Raw genomic sequence first — 26,251 nt, 5'->3', positions numbered from 1 at the left:
GCGAGAGGACCAGATTAAGGAGGTTTTAACGCGGACGAATTCGCAAGTGTTTGCTACTAACTATTATAAGTGATATGTAAATAAGTTCTACACTTGAAAAGTGAAATGCAATACATGTAATGCAGTGAAAATTAAAGATGCAGTGTTGGACCTAAGTGAACAGTGAGTGGTTGCAGGTCTGTCAGCAGTGTCCATCGGCTTATGTGTACGTAATAGTAGCTGAGAAACGCAAGCATTTTCGATTGCACCCTGTTTCGTTTTGACATTGTGTAGTATTCGAGCCATTTATCCTCAGTAAGTTATCATTACCTGTCGATATTCTGTATATGGCGTGGTTTATTGTAATGATTTCACAATATACCTACTGTAATTACTACCAGGATAGAGGATATGGAGCTTAGACCCATCACGCTTCAATGCGTGTTGGCGGGCTAAGCCATATAGGTAATACATGATTTCAATGTCGTAAATTTTTGTAGAGCCGTGATAGCCCAGTGGATATGATCTCGGTGTGGGTTCGAATCCAGTCGGGGGCATGCACCTCCAACTTTTCAATTGTGTGCATTTTAAGAAATTAAATATCACGTGTCTTAAACGGTGAAGGAAAAACATCGTGAGGAAACCTGCATACCACAAAATTTGCTTAATTCTCTGCGTGTGTGAAGTCTGCCAATCCGCATTGGGCCAGCGTAGTGTACTATTGGCCTAACCCCTCTGCGAGGAGACTCGAGCTCAGCAATGAGCAGAATATGGGTTGATAATGATGAAATTTTCGCAGAGAACAAGACATCGTTGGTTACTTTCACTGGTGCAAAACTCATAGAAAAGGAGATCAATGATTTATTACAAGGTAAACTAATAACATTTAAGCGATTAACATATTGGCTGCTATATGTTAATACTGAGGTACATAATATTCAAATAATTATAGTAAGGGAGTCAAAGAGGAGATTTTTGGATTTACTCGAGCGCGGCAGATAAACAAATAAGAGTATTCCCTTACACGCTGGTGAGTACCTCCACCATTTTGAAGATATTGGTGGGCTCGTTTAGTTTTTGGCTTAGGCTAACACTACACTTTGCAGTGTGGGGTCTGTGGGGTCTCTTCCAGCTCTTTGGGACCCTAACGTAAATCGACTCATTGAACTATTTGTCCCACCCATTGCTACTTCTTTTGCGAGTTATTGTGGTACGTACTATTAGACTAGTATGTCGGTATTTTTTTGATTCCCCATTGCTGATTAGATCAGACAGAGATAACCCGAGCATAGCTCACTTCATCGCCCGCTGAGTGACTTTGAACCTTCTTAGTTAGTATCTCAGTAGCAAGAATCTCAGAGTTACCGATAGAAAACTGCTGCGGTGAATTAATGTTTGTTATTATCTGTTTACTCAGTTAATTTCATCAGATAATTTTCCCTCGATTTCATTCGAATTGACTTGGCAGGTAAACAACCAAACTGTTAACCAACAGAACTTTAATTCATTTCGATGATTTAAAAACACGTCTGCGTTGACATTTTTTTTATAATTTCGATTAGTTTCGTAATATTTTTTTGAAACCGAGAGAAACCAGGCCCTGACTTCCTTTGCAAAATAGCAATAATGATTAGTCTAGAACAATTTGCCATGGGTCAGATGAAAGTTGATTGAGAATCATGTCTAGCTCGCAGCTACCTGTTTATCTGTTGTGCGTAATTATTTGTTTGTAATGATTTCTTATTTCAGAATTCGATTTGCTTCTGATTGCTCAAGTTGATTATTGAATGAATGAAATTGTACCATTTTACGGTCAATCTGAGAGCTATAGCTCAGTAGTAGAATGCAATAGCCAAGACTCATCACCGAGAGGCCGTGGTTCGATCCCCCACCATTATTATTGTCGTACCCACGTGCGTGCATAAGGTTGTAGATCAGGGTATGCACTAGTAAGACACTCTAACCATATTGGGAAAATGTGCATTGGATAAGCATTACCAAATTACTTTTTAGGGTATGCAATTCTTTAATGCTTTTATGAAGTGCACGCCACTGGTCGTACCCACTCCTAACATGGTCTTTTTCGACTAATTGGAGAGGAACGGGAATATTAGTCATATTAAAAAAAAAGATCTATTTAGAGTAGGGCAAAACTCAAAGCGTATTTTTTTTTTATATTCTACAGTATATAATGCCTCCAGTTTCCAGACTGTTAGCTTTGTGGCCTTCGCTAGAGACCCAAGTTTGATTTTGATAGTGTTTTTCGAAGGTTTGCCGCAAAGCTAAGTCACTGGCGACTCGGTCATGATTTATCATAATTAGTCGAGAAAAATATGAATATCCGCTTTTTACTTGGGTGGTTGAGAGTTTGGGCTCCTCAAACATCTACCAAAGCCACCGCAGTTAAAAATCTATCACATTAGCCGTATTTAGGTACCTACTTATGGTAGAAGCATGGACTTATGGCATGGTAAACAGACGTTCCGCCTTTAACTAATTAGGTTTGTGTGGCTGTCTCAGTCTCTAATTCTAAAATGTAACAACATAAATAAATTTATTTTGATAATTCCCTAATTCCCTATAGAAATGAAAAAAAAAATCTATTACAGTAAGGAGATTGGACTACCTACAATATCCGGGCTACGTTTGACACTCGTACATTGAACTGTTGTCGTCAGTATCAAAGGAAATGCAGCCAGTATTTTTGCCACCATTCCACGTGGACATGATTTGTATAGTTATTAGAATAAGTAAGCTTAAGTTCCTTATTCTTTCTCATTGAAAAAAAATATTAAAAAAAGGCTGTTTCTTTAGTTGCGAGAACTTAGAAGCAATATTGAAAATTCAAAACGACTATATTTTCATTATGATAATAATATTATTTCTCTGACTGAATCTACCTTTATCTTTTGCCTTTCTATTTATTTATTGCAATGTTACAACGTTGTGACTCTGTTGCATGCGCCTGAGTAAATGGATACGCAAATATTATGTTCAACGAAATATAATGTACCTACCTATAGTATTTTTCATATTGTACTTCAGTAACACGCAAATCTTAATTTATCATTTCATGCACTAGTTACATATTACTTCAAGATAATGGAGAGTCTGCCCAGGAACTCCAAGATCTCGTTTTTCCTCCTACCATCTAACACAAAACAGCAAAACGCCGTAAAGAGTGGCATCCCTATGGATCGCTTTAAAGTTTTTAATCCAAATTTTTAATCCGGATTATAGGTGGCAGGAAACATAGATGCCATAAGGAATCAATCATTTCTTATGGCATCTGTGTTTCCTGCCGTCTATAATCCGAACACATTCAAGGCAAGAGTGAATAAGCATTTTCTAGGCACACTCGTTCTATCCTAGACTTCATCATTGCTTTTCATAAGACGTGATTAAATGTGAGCTTTTTTTGACCATAACAAAAACATGAAAAAAAAAACCAAAAAGTATATTTTCTTGTTACTCTGAGTTATTAACTTACTTACAGTTTATGTTTCAACAGACACCTTAAGCGATTCTCTAATCGACACTGTTGAAACTTTTTGATTGAAAAACGCGAGTCAAGGAAACGGTTGCAGCTAATGAAGTTTTTGTATAGGTACAGATAAGTTTATAAAATTAGGCGAATTATTCGATAAAATCATCATAATATTTGACGACCTCCGTGGCGCAGTGGTATGCGCGGTGGATTTACAAGACGGAGGTCCTGGGTTCGATCCGGCTGGGCCGATTGAGGTTTTCTTAATTGGTCCAGGTCTGGCTGGTGGGAGGCTTAGGCCGTGGCTAGTTACCACCCAACCGACAAAGACATACCGCCAAGCGATTTAGCGTTCCGGTACGATGTCGTGTAGAAACCGAAAGGGAGTGTGGATTTTCATCCTCAAGTTAGCCCGTTTCCATCTTAGACTGCATCATCGCTTACCATCAAGTGAGATTGTAGTCAAGGGCTAACTTGTAAAGAATAAAAAAAAAATATTTTGTAAGCTACTGATTATGTGATTACTGTTAGACGAACAAAGTATTGCAAAAACAGCTTTGTGTTAATAAATTAAAATAATATACATATAAAAGCGAAAGGTTACTCATCACGAAATATCGAAAACATATGGCGTATAATCTATCTAATAATGAAATGCAGGGAGGTAGCTTATACTTTGTCCGTTAAAAAGCATTTTGCGGCAGTGCCGGAATAAGGGGGTCTAAGGGCGGACAAAGTCGCGGGCGTCCGCTAGTTAAATAATGGAGTTGGTTCAATTCACAGCGTACAGGGTACAGAATTTGTACCTTTGTGTACGAATTGAATCATTAGCGACAACATCAAGTGGGCAGTGAAAATGGTTTTACTAATGAACATCCACACAATTTTTGACCATCCCCTTTAGTAAATACTAGCACGCCCGTGACTTCAGTTTTTCACAAATCCCGCGGGAACCATGGATTTTTCTGGGATGTAAGTAGCTTAAGTGTTAACCCAGAGTAAAATCTATTTCCATTCCAAATTTCAGCTAAATCGCTTCAGTAGCTGCAGCACAAAGGAGGATCAAACATACATTCTTACACACAAACTTTCGCTTTCATAATATTCATCATTATCATCATCAATCCATATTCGGCTCACTGTTGGGCTCGAGTCTTCTTTCAGACGGAGAGAGATTTACCACGCAGAGAATTAAGAAAATTCTCTGGTATGCAGATTTCTTCACGATGTTTTTCACCGCCTGAGACACGTGATATTTAATTTCTTATAATGCACACAACTGAAAAAGTTGGAGGTGTATGCCCCGGACCAGATTCGAACCCACACCCTCCGGAATCGGAGGCAGAGGTCATATCCACTGGGCTATCGTGGCTCTCACCTTTTTAATATAAGTTTGATTATATAGCTGTTAGTTGATATACTTTGTGACAGTGCTTCTTCGTGCCTATTTAAATTTCGGTTTACTGAGTGTAGTTGTCGATTAAATTATGGGCAAATGAGTTGTTTATGTAGATAAGTTTGTACGTTTGTTTCTCCTTCACTCCGCATTTACTGGACCGATTTGAAAATTTTGGAATGGAGATACATAGGCTTTATATTTTTTCTATGTACCCCCGGGAGTTTTTTTTTGAAACAGAATTTCATGTTAATAGCAAACGGGGTGTGGCTAGTCTTATACCATTTTATTTATATTTTTCTACTTAATTGGCATGTTTTATATGACAAATAAATTAATACAACATATAGTACAATTACGTTTGTAAAGTATGTAGACTGTATATTTATAATAATATGTATAATAGGTATGTATCGTTTTATGACCAACGTTTAGTTGTCAAGGCTTACGGAGGCTTTGTAGACTTGAGCTTGCGAGATTTAGCCTTATATCGCACGCTAATACTGAGCTATTCTACAAATATAATGACTATTCTACAAAATGAAAAAAAATTTAAAGTGTATTGACTTTTTTTTAAATATTAAATTGTTTTTTTTTTTTGTTTAGATGATGCAATCTAAACTGAGACACAAATAACGAAGTTTTTTAGTGTCCGTTATATAATTAAATTATATTAAAGTTAGTATTATTTTTTCGAAAATAATCATAGTGCTTATACCTAATTGTTATGCACTTAGTAATAAAAACAATAAAATGTTCTAATACTTACCTTTTGAGTATTTTTTTTTACAAGAAATAAGTAGACTTTGAGATACGGTCTGATAAAATCGCTCTAAGATGGTTGTAAAAATGTACCATAAAAGTGTTATATTGTTTTCAATGTGGGTTGAATTGTAATAGGAACTTTATGTAACACAACAATAAACATCGCTTTGTGCGCAGCGGAGAAAGTGCAAGTTATTAAGTAATGGTTTACTTAAAAGAAACTGTATGACTAATTAATTTTAGGACTTCTTAGTTTGTAGCTAGGAGACTCTGGTATCTTAATCCTTTGGACAAATTCTTCTTCAGAATAAAGGGAGACGGTACAGTTAGGCCTTTCTTTGTTATGCAATATAGGCTTGCGCTTGACTACAGTTATTAAGCATTAATGCGGTCTAATGCACGCTTTTGACAATCAATTATTCTCACGTTTCTTCAGCACCCACGACTATAACTGATCGTGTATTGGTCACTTCATGCATGACGGCTCGACTTATGAAACGTCTTCGCTGCCATTTGCGCTGTAGGAACGTGAGAATAATTGACCGTGAATGGGTGACTTAAGTTGGATCGCGCTTACGTAGAAATTATAGTGAATAGGCAGTCACTCTTGCTTTGAAGGTGTTTGAATTATAAGTGTCAGGAAACACAAACGTGTTTGACAGGAGGTTTCGTGTATGACTCTGAAGCGTTAGTAAAGCAGCTAAGTATTTTTTATAAATTATTTCACCTGCGTAGTCCCCATTCCCATGAGAATGCGAGGACACAATATAGCCTATGTTTTCTCTGATAATGGAGCTTTCTATTGGTGAAAGAATTTTTAATATCAGTCTAGTAGATTTGAAGTATAGGTCATCTATCTGTAAGTGGTTACTAAGCAACGATAAATAAGTTTTACGCTCGTTTCTACTGTGCTAGCATTTCTCTAGTTATTAATACATCAATGAGTTAATCAGACAAAATCAACGACTTTTGTTTAATATCGTTAGACAAAATCATTTATGCTGTCTACTTACAACGTCCATACTAAGGCACATTATATGGTCAAGCTTTGCTTTGACTTACATTTTTCCTTCCCCTAGACCCCTACTCTTATCCTAACCCTATCCGTACCCCTACGCTAACCTTTACCATCGATTTTCTACTGTAAGTATAACATGACAAGACGTCCCCAGTCGAGGAACTGACTACTCAGTTTCACGCTAATCCTGTCTCTAGAGATCCATACAAAATAATCTGTAAAAGTGTTTGTCAGATATGGGAAAAAGGTATACAATTCTTGGTGGAAAAATCGTGAAAAATTGTTGTTATTCTATACTTCCCTTCACTCGTCCTAGGAATGGTCTGATTCATCTGATTTATATAAGACGTATAGATTTAATTAGTATTTTTTAACCGACTTCAAAAAGGAGGAGGTTCTCAATTTGGTCGGTATTTTTTTTTTGTCATAAAATACATAAAGACTAACCCATTACTCTGAGGGTCGGTCGGCGAATAAGTATAAAAAACGCAATACGACCGCGCGCGGCTCATACGTAGTGAGGCCGGCATCATGACAGCGAGAACACAGGTTCGTCCTATTTACATACTTAAATGCATTGTTTATCTTAGTTGTCACGAATCTAAGTTACAGAGTCAAAGTTAAGATGCTTGTGTCGAAGTATTGGTCTTAAAGATTTAACAATTTGCCGCCGTATTTTATCAAAAAATTACTTATATTTGCACTCAATGTGTAATTTTTATTGTTACCCAAGATTTTATAATAGATATATTAGTCCGTAGAACATTTTTTTCCACTGATTACTATCGAGTTAATTTTTTGTGAACCTGCTTAACTGAGTTAACCAGGAAACAAAAATTTCTGAGCGTCAGGACGAGGTAGTGTACCACGCAATTTGCAGAACATTGTGGCTGTTAACTTACAACTATTAATAACTATTTATAAAGCAACAGTAAAAACTTTTAATAACATCGTTATTGATACAAGTTGGGAGGAGCTTAGTTTGTCGTCTCTGACAATAGTCCAGAGGTCGGAAATCCATGACGTCTCAGTGATCAGCCGGCTACTTTATGGTGGAGATGTTGACTCTTCATTACAATTATCCTGTGTTCCGCGGTTTTACTCTCCTAGATTACCCATTACTGTTGACATCTCAAATGGTGAATATGGTGAATATGATCCCGATCTATTCTATAATGTTATCGCCGCGTTGCAACGACTTGTGGTGCGGTCGGCTTCAGTGTGCTCGTGGTGTTCGAGCCGTCCACATCTCTTGTTGTGTAATTCTTTATGGGTTACTTGGGATAGTCGGGGAGAGTGACTTGAGTGGAAAAGGGGAGTGTTTGTTAACAGTCAAAGGTACCTTTTAACCCTACACACAACGTTCACAAGTGCGTGATTTCACTCAAGGTCATTCTCTGCCATTCTAGGGTCTTATTTTGGTTACAGTTTGTTAATTAAGTTGTCCTGACAAATGTTGTGAATCATAAACCTTTGTTCGACATTAGGTTTCTTATTTTTGTAATCGCTTCTGAGTCTGTTTAAAATAGTTCTGGAGTAATTGATATCGATCCAAACTATTGCTTTTCTAATATCAGTTGCCCAGCAGCCATTAGCCAGCTAAATTAAAATAAATGCCAAAGTTACAGAATATAGATGTAGTTTTCTAATGGTGAAAGAATATTTTAAACCAGCTAGTAATTTTTGAGATAAATCGTAACAAACAAAAATCAAATCTTGCCTCTAAATATCAGTTTTGATTATTTTACATTTATAGTCATTGAAAGAAGTAGGTAATTCTATACTTAAATAAATATTAAGTTTTAAATAGAGCAGTTAAAATTATATCGATCTATACTTATAATAAATCTGTAGAAAGGTCAATTTTGTACATAAAATATATGTACTTCCAAAATAACTATCAGGGGGTGATTAGTGATCGATAGTGATGGCAAAAATGCAATCAGTAAAATTTATGCATGTCTGTCTGACTGTATGTTCGTTATACCGAATGAAATTTAACAAAACTTGGTACAATTATTCTTCATACTCCTGTATAGTTATAGTATATTTTCCTGTTATAGTATATTTTCATTACGCTACGATCAATAGGAGCAGAGCAGTGAAGGGAAATGTTGGGAAAACGGGAGAAGTTACTTCATTTTTACATCGATACTACTGTAAGGGCTGGATTAGAAAAGTCTAAAGGCGGACGAAGTTGCGGGCGTCAGCTAGTTTGTTAATATAATGCTCTAGATATTATCACTCCAACAAGGTGCCTTGCACTAGACAACGCACCTTGAACTTAAAACGCAGCTTAAGGCCAGCTTATATTAAATTAATCAGATCGCGAATTGTTAAGTTCGTTACTTGACTTCCTTGATTGTACAAGTTCCTACCTCGTACACACGCGGAAGTACGGGTAGCTTACTTTCAGGAAACTATTGAAAAATTAAAGTAGATATGTAGGTTTTTTACTCTACGACCTATTAGCGTTGGAAACAAATAAGGCAAATTATATTTATTTTGGTCAGCTTACTGGTATTACAAAACCAATAATATATCAGTAACAAAAGACACGATTTTCGTCGTCGTCAACAAGTCGTGAAGTTGAAGTGGTGGGACACATATTTCGATACGTCGATTCTTTTTCTTCGATCGCTAACGCTTCGAAAACTAGAAAAAAGTATGGAAATGACAGATCTTGATCACGTGACCTATCGATAGCAAATGTCATTCCCATACATCTTTCTAGTTTTCGAAGCGTTAGCGATCGTAGAAAGAGTATGGACGTGCCACTCTGCTAGGGGGCAGGCTTGTGGTGTTATGGTAGTACCTACAAAAGGCTTATGTACTGCAGTGGACGTCCATAGGTTGGTGATGATGAATGAATATATTATTAGATTTATTACTCTGATCTGTCCCATATTTGGTAGAATAAATGCAGTATAACAGATAGCACTAAATTTGTTATACATAATCAAAGTGTGTAATATACCTACATATGTAGTATGTTAGAGATGAGCGACCTGCATACCTATTTTAACATAAAGTAGAATTTTGGTTTGTAGGTCAATGTAATTTACGGCTTAGTCCATCGCCTTACCGTATTGGGTATGAAGGTATTTTGCAAGAATACTAATTTGGAAAACGAACCAATTTTTTGTACCATCTACATATGTATTTAAATCTCCTATACTCGTATTTACACCTCAGAATTTACACATATTTCTGTAAGTAATTAACTTTCGGTAATTAACAATTGGTCCAATTCTTATAAACCATGTCAAATTACAGTTATTCCTGCAACTGTATTCGCGTGGAATTCGGTTCTTTCAGATTGTTATTACCTAAATGCTTTTTGTCTACGTGCGGTCTCAATAAAAGACCTTACGTACCTTTAATGGACCTATATGGAATCGAATGAAAATTCGTTTCCTAGTTTAGAACATTTCATAGAAAGAGACGAGAGAGATGATAAAACAAATCAACCGACAAACTGATTTACTAAACAACTAGCGGACCCGGTCAAGCTTCGCTTTGACTAATGTACGATTCTTCCCTACCTTTCCCTACTCCAACCCTACCCTTTCCATACAAACTTAACCCTATTGCCCCCCCCCCCTTTCTGATTTTATTTTCCCTATAAAAAGTACCATTATAACCTTCTCCATATTATGATTTCAAAACGAGCAAAAGTTTCATTTGAATTGATTCAGTAGTTTCAGCTTGACTACCGAATAACAAAATAACACAAACAGACAGACAGACAAAAATCGAAAAAAATATTCAGTATTGTAACTCCCCAACAAAACTTTTCAAAATATCTTCAATGTACAGATTTGGACCTGCTACAGTTTTAATATAAGTATAGAAGATAGATTAAAAAGTATGGATACATATTTTTGTATCATATTTTCAGGTCGTCTTGCTGTGCTTGGTTGTGAGCCTGGTGTCAATAAGCGAAGCGCTACCGAAGCCCGATAGTGCGGGGCATGCTCCGCTACCCGGGCCTGGACTTTCTTATGGTACCCACCTAGATTTATTTTTTATCTTACAGTACAAGTAGCAAATCTATAAAGACTTGTATAAGTAGGTAAATTGATTTAAACTCTTTAAAGTTCCACGTCATTATTTGCCTAAATAATTTATTTTTTGAAGTTGATAGGCTACGTAAAAGACTAATCAGAGCAACACTTTTACGGCCCACATTAAGGTGGTGATTCACCAATCTAAGACAAAGGCCTAAGGTTCTAGATAGGTATAACAGAGAACTCAGAGCACACGCTCTGACAATACATGACTATAGTCAGATTGAGTAGGTATTTTAAACTATGTAAACAAACAAAAACAGCTGACTCAGGTTTGCTCAACATTTTATCATTATTTACGAATATTATCATGAAATAAAACTTCCTGTGGTAAACAAATATTTTTTTTAATTTTATATTCCTATATAATATATCCTGTTATTTATCAAACAGATAATGCTTCACTTATATTAAGGGTTCCGTAGGCAATAAAGAACTCTTATAGTTTTGTTTCTTTATTATGTAGAAGCAAGCATAAGGTTTCCTCGACATATTTAAACACATTAATCAAAACGGTTTTCTCGGAGGACGATAAGGGTGATTGATTCGTACGTTTCTTTTTTGGTGACGGAAACAATAGCAACGCGGAATAACTGCTCCGGCTAGTTCCAGGCTCCGGTTCACTAATTTTCGTACTAAACTAAATAAAATTAATTAATTAAACTGATAAAAAACCCGACTGCATAAATGATAAAAAAACTGAAAAGAAAAAAAAGCTCAGTCCAGAAGTGTAGAAAACAATTAAAAAACAGTCGGGACCTATTATATTGAATAGAATGATTTTCGTCTACATTTTTTATTAGGTCCCGACTTTAGTTTGATCAATTTTTATATCATTTATGCCGGGTTTTTATATTTGTTTAATTAATTAATTTATTTCACACTTTTTAGTTACGATAGATGGTGAATTTCGGATTTATTGGTTACGTTTGTTACAAAGTACGATAATGTATACCTAAGTCCAACTGAAATTAAGTAAATATTCAAAAAATCTACGCAACCCTCGGTGGCCGAATCCGACTCGCACTTGTCCGATTTTTATAATCAATATATTTCTTTTAGTCTATTTTAGGTGTTTTATGACTACACTTCATAAACCTCGCACCTTATAGTCGTCCGCCTCGCGTATTATGTATAGACTTAATTAATATTAGAATTAATAAATAACGTTTTCCTAATTGTAGTTTTTTTAACATGGCCATGATATACTATTTTGAAATTCTCACAAAAATCCCTTGAATTTGATTCGCATGTTGCAATATTCACAAAAAAAAAAACTTCACCCCGATTCTATAGCGTCTCACAGTCGTCTTGTTAGTTTTTTTTTTCTAATTTCACCTATCTAAGAACACTTGGGTTATTAAAACAAATCTAACGTTATCTGAATTACGTAAATCCGTTCAACGGTTTGGAAGATATGAGGTAATAAAGAATATTACATACATACATACAAGATACGCGCGAAAAACATAACCCTTCTTGCAGTCGGGTAAAAACAGTAAACAAACAACAAATAAACCATAATTAACAATAACAACGAAACGAGAACAAAACGAAATAACAAAAATTACAAGGGAAGAAAATACGCACGACAGACTGGATTTAGTTAACGAATCATTAACGAATACTGATATATAAGTAGGAGTATTAGTCATAGACAGCAAATAAAGTAGTGTTCTGTGCTGTGAAGTGTGAACTGTCAAATGTCAATCTTCTTTCACTTATTAATACAAAATCAAAAAAAATATCATAGTATATGGTAATTCTGCAATAAATGAAAGGTTAAATTCACATTAAAATAAAAGAAATCATCGTTTTAATTACAACTTCTTTCTTCTTTTGATATGAAAATACGACATTTATAAAATAATTAAAGTTATAATTTAATTTTATAAATGCACATTTAATACCCATAAAACTCAATATCTTTATTTTTCATAATGGTTTGTGACTCATGTCTGCTTGGGTTCTTTTTATGTCGTTTGTATTGTTTTTGTGCAAACTCTATATATTTAACATAGAGGAATTAGAAATGGAAATGGATCGCACCCAAATGCAGCAACAAAATTGTCTGTCGTTTTTTGAAGGGTACGAGGTAAACTCAGTCATCGATAATATTTAACAAAAATAAATAATAAAATATTTAATAAGAATAATATAATCTGTACACAGAATATTAAATTAATGGATCGATGTTTTGCTGTTTGTTCGTTCGTTAGAAGAATAGTATCTATTTTTCTTTTAGATATTGTTTTTATTACAAATTTATTATTTATTATAATTATGTTTTTGATGACCTCCGTGGCGCAGTGGTATGCGCGGTGGATTTACAAGAAGGAGGTCCTGGGTTGGATTCCCGACTGGGCTGATTGAGGTTTTCTTAATTGGACCAGGTCTGGCTGGTGGAAGGCTTCGGCCGTGGCTAGTTACCACCCTACCGGCAAAGACGTACCGCCGAGCGATTTAGCGTTCCGGTACGATGCCGTAACCGAAAGGGGTGTGGATTTTCATCCTCCTCCTTACAAGTTAGCCCGCTTCCATCTAAGACTACATCATCACTTACCATCAGGTGAGATTGTAGTCAAAGGAAACTTGTAAACAATAAAAAAAAAAAATCTTAGATTGCATCATCGCTTACCATCAGGTGAAACTGAAATCGAACGTCACTTCATCTTTTAGTGAATTAGAAGTTGTTGACCATTTTTCATGCCATTGAACTACTTACTACACAAACCGGAATGATTAGGGAGTTTTTTCAGTCGGCGAAAACGATTACAACAATGAAACATCGATACGATATAAGTATACACGCGTTAGATCGTTGATTGATTGACAGAGAGGTAACGTCTTGCGAGGCAGGTCCTTCTATAATTAGTCCAAGATAATTAATTAATTGTATGTGAATCCGGGCTCAAAAGGGCTAGAACCCAGAGCCGTAAAGCTTATTATTAAAAATAAAATGTATGTGAATCGAAACGAAAAGTGTCGCCTAAAAGAACCTTTTTGAGTAGTGATATTGTTGTGTAAAAAGCCTAAAGTTGCGGACTATAGTTATGAAACGTCATTACAAATTCAATATGGCGGCCTCCCCAAGATGGCGGACTGACTGTTTGAAATCCACCCCCATGATATGGATATCAATTATAAAGCTTTGTTGTCAGGAATACGAAAAAAATAGTCACGTGAATTAAATCCAATATTTGTAATTTATAGTGCGTGCTAAAGGCGTGTTTTTTTAGTTTTTTAAACTATTTAAGGTTATTTATGGTATTAACATCTGCCTTTCTATGTATAGCTAATAAATTAATATAATAATTGTCTACTTTGCAGGCGGCATACCGTACGGTAGTGTGAGCGGCAACGTTGCCGAGTACTTCAGGGGACGGCCATCTAGCGGCTACGGCGGTGCACTACGTAGCGCGGACGTCGAGTACGCGCCTATTGAACAGTACTTATAACAGATAGCGCTTATCAAAGTGATGCGTAGTATTGATTTAAATTTAATTTATTGATTGTTAATCTATGTGTAAGTTTAGCTTTTTTTTGTATTTTAATATATAATAATAATAATTTTAAAAATTGTTGTGTTTATTTGATAAAGCTCGTTGTTACAAAAGTGCGCCATCTATTGGTATATCAAAGAACTACGACGCCAAAGGTTATTATACTAGGAGTTAGTTAATAATTAGTTGGCGGGATTTACAATAGATGACGTGATGACGGGTATTGTTATTATTAAAGTCCACAAGCACGACATACATTGTAAACGGATTTATTATATTGTAATATTTGACTTTATCTCGTAGCTGAGCCATCAGACATTGGAATTACATAAATCGCGATTTTATTTATTTTTTACATTTTATATATAAATATTGAGGTAGATTAGTAGGTAAGTCCCTACTATCCAAGTATGATAATTAACAGAATTGCCAGGCATCGCTGAAATCCGCATTCGTAGGTACTTAGATGATGTATTTCGTTCCTTATTCGCACTGCGAAGGTTCCGAACGCCTCCAGCTGCCGTTTTCCTATCACCTCTATCACATGGGTATCTTTAAATTAAGAGTGAATACCTAAACAGCTGATAGGCAAGCACCACCATAGACTTTAAACGAATAGGATTTTAATGAATAGGAATTCAGCTTTGGATCCCTGGAACTAATGCTAGTAGTATTGCCCCAGAAAAGCTCTGTCACTTAAGCTCTACTAATTGAGTTGCCTCGTTGGTCCAATGTTCAGCCTTTGTAGTTTCGGGTCACTAGGACCTGGGTTCGAACTTGGGTCAGGCTATAAAATAGAGTTTTTCTTACTTATAAGAAATCTTCAGTTAAAATTCTCAACTCGGATTAAGAAAGTTATTATACATCCGTGCCGAGCACGTTAAGCCGTCGGTCCTGTCATGTTAATGAGGTTAACATTATCACCCTAAAGAGCATTAGACCAGCGTGGTGGGTCTAAGCTACATATCCCCCCTCATGCAAGGAGGAAAACCAGGGAGGCTATTCTGTAACGATATTTTTATCAATTCGATAGTGTGAGCTTCGAGCTCGCATCTATCGCTCTCTGTCTATAGTATCATGTTAAACAGAGAGAGATAGAGATGAACTCGAAACTCGCATTCGCGAGTTATACAAAACATAAATTACAGAATAGACCTCCTGGTGCTGTAGGCCGATAAAGTTGAATTGAATTTGTTCTGTAAGAGATTCTTGTCTTTGAGGTTTTGTCGTAATTTACTTAACAAGGACCCAGACAGGCCCATTTTGTTTTTTTTTTACGTAAGTACGAGTACCCATTTGCTTGGCAGCCAGACGAGGCTATTCACTAATCACTATAATGAGGTGACGAAGCGATTCGATTGAGAATTCGTTTCGGCAATCGGAACGTAGATTTGTAAAGTACTCTGTATAATTAAGGACACTTGACACTTCCGATATTCAGAGAAAATACTTCATACAGTCAAAGTCAAGATTCGATCGCTGTCCGCTTCATCATTGTGGTACTCCTAATAGATACAGTCTTTCAGTCAAATTTGATGAGATTGGGTAAATGTGTCATTGGAAGGTATATGAGAGACTAGCGGACGCCCGCAACTTCGTGCGCGTAAAATCTGTTTCATTTACTTTGTGGATCCTTCCGGGAAAAAGTAGCCTTTGTTTTGCTCCAAGGTTTACTTTGTCTCTATACCAAATTTCATTGAAATCGGTTCAGGCTAAACTAGCCGTGAAAATTAACAGATAGACTAAAAGACTTACCTTTCGCTTTTATAATATATTAGTATAGATATAGAAAAAAAAAACAAAAAGTAGTGATATAGTAAGGGAAGAAAAAAACATTTCATTATCATCTCCGCGGGCGAAGAAGCGGAAAAATGATCTATTGAAAGTCGAACTATTAAAGCACGTTGAGCTATGTCGGTGACTTTAGTTTTTCTGCAGATCTCCTCATTTCTGATTCGATCACGCAGAGATACTCCTAGCATAGCTCGTTCCATCGCCCGCAGTGTGACTCTGAGTTTTCTTATGAGGCCCATAGTTAGCGACCAAGATCCAAAAATGCGATGTATCAATGAGTGTTAAAGTTTACGTGGATCCATATTGAATAAAAATTCCATCCACGTGATCAAACAGTCCATTGAGAAATTTTAACTCCTGTGACGTGAACAAAGCTTCTAAATTCCATAGTTCCACATAAGGTATCAAATACAGAAACTTGATCACACAATTTCAAGCCTTAAAATGTAAATAATAAGATGTCAAATAGCATGTAATTCTCAGTTATTTTGGCCCAAAACTTTGGAATCAATTGTAAATTCAGCACACGTTCAGTATGACGGTATTTTTGACCGATCATTGGCATATATTTTGGCGATTGTTGTGTTATTCAATGGAGCTCTAAAGAAAGGGTTCCCCATTCATTCCAAATAACAGACAGTCAAGAAAATTATTTGCTAAATTTGAAAGGTTGAGACATCATTTTCTTGATTCTGACTGCACCTTGATTCTGATAGAGCCTGAGTCTAGATTCTGAGAGAGCCTAAGATGGTTTTGGTACAACCACAGAAAACTATTACAACTTCTCCCGACACTCTCGATTGTGAGTTCTAGTTTGATGAAGTCGAAAGCCCTTATCCACTTCCACCTGTTGATTGATGTTGTACCTACTCATAAACTTTATTAATGTCATATCTGATATTATAAAATTGTTTAGCCTTCTCTTTGATGAAATCTGCCGGCTCCTGTCCGTCAAATCTAGCCTAGGCTATCCAACTCTGAAATAATTTTACGAAACAGTAAGCACGTTCAACCCAAGAAACATTTGCTTTGTTTATAGGTATTTTTATATGAAGATCTAGAAAAAAATCTTCTTTAATTTCCCTTTCATACTTGTATAATGTTCAGTTCATCACTGCGCCGGTGTGGTTTATTACACTGCCGATGTACCCATTGAATAATGTGAATGGTGTATTGAAGATTTTCATTAATTCGCATTTCAATAGACCCGAGCCATTGTCATCAGCCGTAATTAAAATCGGCAAAACACTTCAATGACAGACGTAACGAGTGGTCGCGGAAGGAAGGACGCCGCTGCAGTACAGGCGTACCATGACAAAATGTGCCTGTCTGTACCTACAGTATACTGACACGTGCATGTCACAGAGATGCGCGGAGCGGGGAAGTAATGCCCGTCAGGGATTCCATACTCTTAAATAACGGAACAGCCACTATAAGTTTAATGAAACATAAATCAAACGATTATAAATCAAAGACATAATATGGTTATCATACGTTCACTTCTGTAAACCGTTTAATTTTTTCATTTTTAACTTTTAATGTGAACAATTAAATTGTGTCCTACAGATGTGCACTTATAACTGGAGTAGTAGGTATCCAATTTTTCTAATCTAAAATCCTCAAATTTTGTTAGATCAATTAAAAGAGGAATATTTCAAAATTTATTGTCTTGTTATATCTCGAAGGTATAATATGAAGAGTTTTCGCTGAAATTCCCAGGCTGATATTTTCCGACACTTCCGATAGCAATAATCGTTATATTTCAACCGATTTACTCAAAACTTTTCGTTAGTTGCTTTTCTCATGCTGTTGATGAAGATTCAAAAAAAGTTTATCGCGAACGGACAGACAGGCAGATTTTTATTTATGTGTATCGTGTACCTATAGATACGAATAAAGAAAATTCATCATAATAAAATCGCTCTCTCATGTAATGTGTATCGCGCCCTTACCCGCTACATTCCTCATAGAACAGCGGCTATTGTATTAGCCGGCGACCCTACTTATACTAATTATGCCCCTTCCTCTCTCTCATTATGAGACAAGTAAAAACATACAATTTTATCATGAATTTTGATGATTCATTAAATTGTTAAGTAGGTACATAATTTAACCAAAAATAATAATAAACAAAAACAATAAACCGTGTAGGTAGTACATTTTTAAACTTTTAAAATTTAGTTAAGAAAGATAACTAAATTTAAACTCTAAGAGATGATCGAATATTCGAATGTTTGACTCTCACAGCAGAGAAAGTCCCAGGCAAGTGATAGAGCTTCTGCGGTCGCCCAAACTCTCCACTGGCTGGTGCGATCTTTAAAGTGCTTACCGTATAAATACGCAATCACAGAAAAAGGAATAGAATATACGACAAGAATAACATCCAGGTATTTACCATTTTGACCTTTGTACGTCTACTTAAAAAGCTAATAGACGGAGAGCCAGCACCAGCCAGATCTTCATCATTTTATAAAAGCTGAAAGTTTGTCAGCTCATGCTCCTACCATAGGCTTACTACCTATGGTAGTATGAGCTGCATGAGCATGTGCACTTCATAGGTCTAAAAATGCACTGCCTACCTTAAGGACTCATAATACAAACCTACGATGGACCACAAAATATATAGTTGGACAAGGAATTTTCCAATTTTTACTTATAGTGCATACCCTAGTTAAACACCTTATGTACGCCACTGACCATAGGTAAGTACGGTAGCCGACTATAATGTTTTACCGTGATGCCTTTGGGAAGTAAGAGGTTTTAAGGATCCAGATCCTGAACTGTGTATAAAGTGTAATTTTTTATTTTCGTTGCCTTTATATATGCCGAGGCGCCAAAATAGTCGCCAGTCACTTAGCTTCGCTGCATCCCTTCGAAAAACACTATTTAAGATAAAACTTTCAGGGTCTTTTGCGAAGAGTTGCCATGAAGCCGTGTGTCAGCATAATGGGGATATAATTTCGCATATTATGCCAAGGACAATGTAAAAAAATTAGAGGTATGGATTCTTGACATCTGCTACCTACCTTCCAAAGTCACCTCTGTCCAAACTCCATAGTTGGTTACCGTACTATGTAAGTACAGAAGCATGAACTGACATACTTTCAGCTTTTATAAAATGACGAATGTCTGGAGTTCACGATCTCTTAGACTATAACATTGCTTTGACTTGATTGTATGTAAATTTGTTAGTGTTATAACGTTGTAGCGAACTGAAGTGCGAATGCCGAAAATCCCATAAAAATGATTAATAGTTCACACAGAATATATCACAGTTTTGAGGCTCTAATGAATTTAAAACCGTGACTTATCAACAGCTACTACAACAATGCTCTAATCCAGGCAGTTCTCCGAAAGCAGAACTAACTAAGAACAGGCTATATCTATGTGTAAAACTAGTTATTATTATCTAATATTTTCTAAGCTTTCCAAGCCCGCCAACCCGCATTGGAGGAGCGTCGTGGGCTTTCGCTTCTTAGCCCCTCTCAAAATTAATAATCAAATATCAGGTGTCGGAACTCTGAAAGAAAAACATCGTGAGGAAACCTGAATACTTGAGAATTTTCTTAATTCTGTACCTACGTGTGTGAAATCTATCAATCCGCATTGGCGTGGTTGACAGATTTCATTCATATTAGCCTAAGCCCTCTCATGCTGAGAGGAGACTCGTGCACAGAAGTGAGCCGAATATGGGTTGTTAATGATAATGATGATAGTAATATACTTATAGATAGTAGGTAATTATCAAAGTCACAAGGAAAAACCCGCAATAATGTCGCGTAGAGGTACGCACATACAGGTTGGAACAGTTAGGTAGGTGCTATTAAGATCGCGGATTCTTTCTTAATTTGGGGTTGAACGTGATCAGATTATTTTAGTAAGTGCGTTGAACTCACAAAGAATTACTAATTGGAGCATGGTAGCTATAAGTTCTGAAATATCCTATCTTTAGGAAGGGATTCTGACCATTTAATCAAAATAAAGGGTAATTAATAGCAGCACATTGAAGCTACAGCTTCATTATAGAGCATTTTGAGTACATCATCATCATCATATTCACTGCAGGACAAAGGCCTTTTGTAGGGACTTCCAAACATCACGATACTGAGCCGCCTGCATCCAGCGAATTCCTGCAATTCGCTTGATGTCGTCAGTCTACCTGGTCGCCGTTTCAGCACTTTGGGATCCTAACGTCCAAAATGTTGAGTACATATGATTAAAAAATTAATTTGATTAACGATAATAAGCAAACGCATATAGACTTAGATTTCATGCATTTATGAAATTAAGTCGAAAATGCGCTCCATGATGTTCATTGACAATCATTAAACATGACTGAAACCATGCCCAAGCATCAAAAAAGGTGCCTATGGTGTTGCTATCACAGTCCATGGTGTCTCGTAAGTCTATCAAATTTGCCATAGCGTGCCGCTAATCCCAAACACCATGGGTCAATGGCACGGGGAAGGAAGCCCAGCGATGCGTGGCTCTAGGACGCGACACTCATATAAAACGACCGCCTCCAGGCTGTATGGACAGACGACACCTCGGCGTAGACAACATGGCTAGCTATCAAGTAAGTCGAATTTTTTTTAAATAGGTAGTAGACACATCAACCCCGTAAGGGTAGGTAATCATAATTATATTTACGAGTATACGTAATCAAGTGCTATAAAAATGAAAGAAAATTGATTTTTTTTTCAACTATTCTGGTGAAAGATTTTGAAAATTATTTTATTTATGCTAAATGCAGCGTTATTTTATGTTTTTTCAATTTATCACAAGCCTCATCAACATACGGGTAGCAAAGCATATACATATCGTCCCTTAGCTAACAACACCGCTCAAGTCGAAAATTGGCGGTATTTACATTTTGATGTCATTGGATGAAGCTGCGCATTGCGCGTCGAACCATTGGTCTCATGAAATAGATTTCAGCTAATCAGAAGCCGTAATTCAAAAAATAGTAACAGCGCTCAAGTCGGTTGGCGTCGCAACACCGCACAAGTCGTTAGTCTATCATACTTTTCGCGCGAAAATACTTTAATGCAATAACTCCAATTATTTATTTTAGATTTGAATAAAAAAGATAACACTAGTTCTTCTGACACCAAAGTATTTGCATTCTCTTACTAAATATGAAACTATTGCAACACCAATAAATAATCAAAACTTTGGGGAGTCCATAAAAAGTATTATAAGTAGCCAGGATAATGTAAACACAATATTTGACCAGAACATAGACTATTATTACTAATTATGACTAATATTGAAAACATTGACATTCACAATCTACAAGTTGTAGAAAAAGTTGGTGATGACTTCTTTGATCTGAAACATATACCACCCAAATTTGCTACAGTAACCATCGAGTATGTTCAGCCTTCTGCATTGAATGTAGCCAATATCTCGGTAGAAAGTGAGAACGTTGTACAAGAGCTACGAAATATTGACATCCAAGCTTTCCCTAGGAATACTCAAGACCCAATTTCGGATATATTAATTAACACAGATACAGATAAAACAACCCAAAACAATATACAGCAATCCAGTGTCTCTGCTACTACATCACTAACAAAGTGGTCATATTCAATGATGTTCCTTATCACGGTGATTTGTTAAGTCATAAAAAACTACAGAACAAGGCGTCATAAGATCCAAATGAATATAAACGCAATATCAATAAAGAATTACGGATGAAAGGTGAAAATTATTTAGGATACAGAAGAGACAGAAAAGCAAATATTAATGAAACATTTAAAGTGAAACAAGACGTATTTAAGCCTGCAAGATACATAAAACTACCGTGCACTTCTGCGTTTTGCAAGAAATCCAAACTCAGGTCATGTGACAACATAAACGAGCAACAGCGAAAACATTTGTTTGAAAATTTCTGGAAGAACATGAACTGGGAGCAGCGAAGATCATTTATAACTTCTCACGTTAACAAAGTACTAAAGAAAGTTACAAAAAATCCAGAATCCAATCCAAAAGAACTGATAGTCGAACTTACGTTTTGACGATTGATAAAGTACGTCACCAAGTCTGTAAAAAAATGTTCTTGGCCACTCTTGGAATTAAAGATTGGTTTATAAGATATTGGTCGACAGAAACCGATTGTGCTATGCCTCTCCCGGTGTGTCTACTTCAACCAGTAATCGCAGAAATCCAGGAAAAATTTAAGACCATGTCATCAAACATGTTGGAAAGTTTTTAGCAGATCTTCCAAAGATGCCGTCGCATTACTGACATTATTTTCGAAACTCAATCTGAGCCTATTCCACCCAAAGAAAGATCAATGCGACGTTTGTTGCAGTCATAAAGCTGAAAATAACCTTAAGCAATTGATCTCAACAATGTGATTCTTAAGATTTAAGTTAAGATGCCTTTGTTATAAAGAATGTTAATTTTCTTGAAATATTTCTTAATAAAAGCTTTTATTTGCAAATCATCTTTTAATACCTTAATCCATAATATTTTCACAAACAACACCGCCTAAATCTAATAAAATATCAGTCAACACCGCTCAAGTCATAAAATAAAAGTTAAAATAAAGTAAATCGTTAAAATAAGTATAAATAATTATTTCTTAACCGGTAACTAAAGAATGTATTAAGTAGCACTAGAAAAAAACAGAGATTTTTTAAAATATACAGTTTTTTACGTCTCCTGTAAAGTTTGTAAAAATGACTTGAGCGGTGTTGTAAGCTAAGGGACGATATGCAGTTGATTATGTTTCTTCTGATATAAAAATGCAGAATATGGTAAATTTTCATTAATTTTATTGCGGTTCTAGGCTAAAAGCAGCAAGGCTAGGTTATATTATTATAGTATAATATAATTAGTTAATGCCTACAATTGTATTCGTTATAATTTTATTGCATACTACGAATAGCGGACGGCCGCAACTTCGTTTGAAATTTTTCTTAAATCCCGTGGGAATAATGGATTTTCCGGGATAAATAGTAACCTTTGTGTTGCTAATAACTTTGTCTATCTACTAGTATAAGTCCCATTTAAATCGGTTCAGCAGCTTTAAAGATTAGCCCGGACAAACAGACAGTCAAAAAATTAGAAAAAATATATTGTGTTTTACTCGAAGTATCGTCTAAATAACTATAAGCACTGGAAAAAGCACAGTTATCTTGAAATTGCAGACAGATACTTACTTCAATTTTATTTATATTTATTGATTGATGAAAAAAACAGAAATATGAAATTGAAATAATTCGAATCCTTTTACTCGCGCAATTGAATTATTATTTTTTTAAGCTAACTAATTATTAATAACAAGAAAAAAAAACAATTTTAAACAGTTAAAAATCTTGAAAATATCCGGGTCATCATTTAAAATTTTAAAAATATTGGCAAAAATATTTTTTTACATGTTTTAAAGTTACGTATACTAATTTTTTTTTTTTATAAAGCCAAAGATTTAGAATTCATAATTTTTTAGGACATTTTCTTTCATTTATGGATTTCTATACAGATTTATAGTTTCTATCTTTATTTTTTTTGAGTCATAATCAAAAAGCTGCGGTCATATATTTTATGTGTTTAGGATTTTAAAATTGCGATTTTATTTTGCAGGCAAACAACTATACTTCTTTAAATTTCATCGTTAGTAATTTCCTTACATTTTTTTTCTCGGGAAACTGAAGCTTCGACCACTGTTGGGGTTTAAAACTGTAGGAATATGCTTTAACGAAAGTTAGTTTACCAATAGGCGATTTTCCACACAAATGCGATTGGTCCGTCAACTACATACGAAGCCAAACGGACTTCCCAAACTAGAATGCCTAGTATTTATAGTGAATACACGCAGCATTGTGTCTCAAAACAAATTCGAAAATCATGTTTTGCAATTATTTTTGTATCTAATTTTAGTATTTCATAATTAACTTTTATTTAATGAATGACATAATAGACTATAAGCCCTTGAACAATACATGTAAAATGAACCAACATGAATAATGCTCAGAGTTATTTTCTGATACAGTAACAGCCTTCTAAGCGTTATTCACGTAGGTTCATTTCACAGATATTTTTGTTCAAGGGCTTATTGTCTATAAGTAGGTACAGTCGCTACTAAAGGTATCATATCAGCCGATTGTCATCCAGGACATCCAGGGCTGGTATGATAATGATTGACACCAGATCACTTAATGACCCTCTTTTTATTTCAGATTTTCCTCCTCACAGTCATCTACGTTCTAACGATAGCACTCTGCGCGCCCTCCGAGAAGATAGACAAAGATGATCTCATAGTAGCAGATAAAGAGGACCTTCAGACCGCTGCTTCTCACTGGGGCGGTGGTTGGGGGGGATACGGTCTGTACGGAGGGTACGGGGGATACTACCCCCATTACGGTTACTATGGTTACCCGACCTACGGCTACGGGTATGGCTATGGCGGTTGGCCGTATGGGGGCTATTATGGACACCATGGTTATTGGTGGTAGTGATCGATAATTTCCAAAGATAGAAGCTATGAAACTGATGCAGTTTATGTGATAAGTTTACTATGTACGCACATCGAATAATCATCATCATTGTAATTAGACTGCTATTACTAGTACCTCTTGTCAAGGACAGGGATGTAGAGAGACCATGGCTGGTAAAAATGTTTGACTCCGTAACGATTATTGTTAGAAGTGTTAAGATCTCTTTGAGGTGGTTTTTCATGCGATGGTTCATAAAACATATTATTTTCTCGACATTACTTAATGTAAAAAATAAAACCAAGAGTTATACAAGCGCTTCTAGGTCTCATTTTTGGTTGGTATAGATTAGTGTCATATATTTAGCCATGAATATTTTATCGAATCTAAAGACTCCAATATACGAATATGAGCTGCATATAAATATATACGAGTACCTAGTGCTTTGTATAACTGAAGATAGAACAGAATAATAACAATATTTATTTTGTCTGTAAACTGGTGGATACTTTTATTACACTGAGATTATAAAATTATAATGATTCATTTTTCCATATATATATACATAATATTTTATTTATACATGTAATTTACATAAATAATAATGCTTGCCTTAAAATATATAAATATTAATATTTATCTGATAAATATTTTTATTGTATTCAATTTAGAAGACGGTATAATTTACATATTTGAATATTATAATATTGTTAAGAAGCAATGTTACCATGTAACTATTTCATAATTGTTTTAAATGTTGTATAAATAGTTAAGTTTATTGTATTATTTATTACTGAATAAATGTAATATATGGATTACTGTATTGTGTTGTTTTAATTATTAATTCATATTCATTAAAGGCTCGGGATACTCAATATGCAATTAATAAACCATCATAGAGATCGATTCTATTTGAAAGATTAGATGATCGAATTAATAAATGGATATTAATTTATTATGAAACACGGCCAAAACTCACGTGATACAAGGAGTAGGTATGCCCGACTAGTTTTTTTTTAATGAATGGACTGTATTCGCTTTCAGCAGTGGGGAATAAAATTAAAGACCTTAGATTTTGTATTACTTCGGCTTATTAAAACCGTTAGAAAATATAAGCAATTATTTGGGGGAATATTTCCTTCAAAAAAAAAAACAAGTTATTCGTGTCTTGAGAATAGAAATACAAGGGTTTTATTTTCTAACGTTCGTCGATTTTCGAAAGGCATCATGATATCAGCTATTAACTAATCTTTATCTGACATGCTAATTGAGTATTTCTGAATTATTTTTTTTTTGGTTGCACTAAACGTACCCACCAATATTAAGGGCTCATACTTGGTGAAGGTACTCAACAACAAGGTATAATCTGAATCTCTTCTGTTCGTCTGCCACGGTCGAGTTAATCCAAAAATTCCCTCTACCATCATTGGTGGATTTGCAAATTTGCCGCCAGTAGTGATTTTTTGCAGCCCCTACTGAATTCTGAAATTCGATAGGTATCATAATTCGCAAACAATACAATTGCCTTAAATTGTGTTAATAAAATTGCAAGTTTTAATATTTTAGTAAAGGACTGTACCGAGTTATTCCAACTACAATTTTGGGAATGGCCTGGAATTTTACCGGCTGTTTCAGTCTCTACTTTCAACGAAACTATCTGATGTGCTAATCCAGTGCTCACTGCTCATGATTGTGCACATTCACATACACTAAACAATAATTATAATTGTACATTTCTGTGTGCGTGTTAATACTTATTATATCTCTCATTTATTTATTACTTCTTTTTTTTTTAATT

General features: G+C 35.4%; 2 protein-coding genes across 3 annotated transcripts; both read left to right on the top strand.

Moving 5' to 3' along the window:
* The first annotated feature begins 7,145 nt into the window (after nucleotides 1-7,145).
* Nucleotides 7,146-14,295, top strand: LOC112045784 (uncharacterized). 2 transcript variants are annotated; one of them, XM_024082108.2, is made up of 3 exons: nucleotides 7,146-7,194; nucleotides 10,547-10,652; nucleotides 14,046-14,295. In XM_024082108.2, the coding sequence occupies exons 1-3, from the start codon at nucleotides 7,177-7,179 to the stop codon at nucleotides 14,171-14,173; spliced, it is 252 nt and encodes an 83-aa protein (XP_023937876.2). In that variant the 5' UTR covers nucleotides 7,146-7,176; the 3' UTR covers nucleotides 14,174-14,295. The 2 variants fall into 2 exon arrangements, with proteins under 2 accessions (XP_023937876.2, XP_052738328.1); XM_052882368.1 differs by having other exon boundaries at nucleotides 7,169-7,197.
* A 6,248-nt stretch (nucleotides 14,296-20,543) lies between these two features.
* On the top strand, nucleotides 20,544-25,276 carry LOC112045744 (RNA-binding protein squid). The gene is made up of 2 exons (XM_024082049.2): nucleotides 20,544-20,588; nucleotides 24,199-25,276. The coding sequence occupies exons 1-2, from the start codon at nucleotides 20,544-20,546 to the stop codon at nucleotides 24,472-24,474; spliced, it is 321 nt and encodes a 106-aa protein (XP_023937817.2). The 3' UTR covers nucleotides 24,475-25,276.
* The last annotated feature ends 975 nt before the right edge of the window (nucleotides 25,277-26,251 follow it).

The sequence above is a fragment of the Bicyclus anynana genome, chromosome 7 (assembly GCF_947172395.1).
Source record: "Bicyclus anynana chromosome 7, ilBicAnyn1.1, whole genome shotgun sequence".
Lineage (NCBI taxonomy): Eukaryota > Metazoa > Arthropoda > Insecta > Lepidoptera > Nymphalidae > Bicyclus > Bicyclus anynana.
This window is presented reverse-complemented; position numbering and strand designations above follow the sequence as displayed.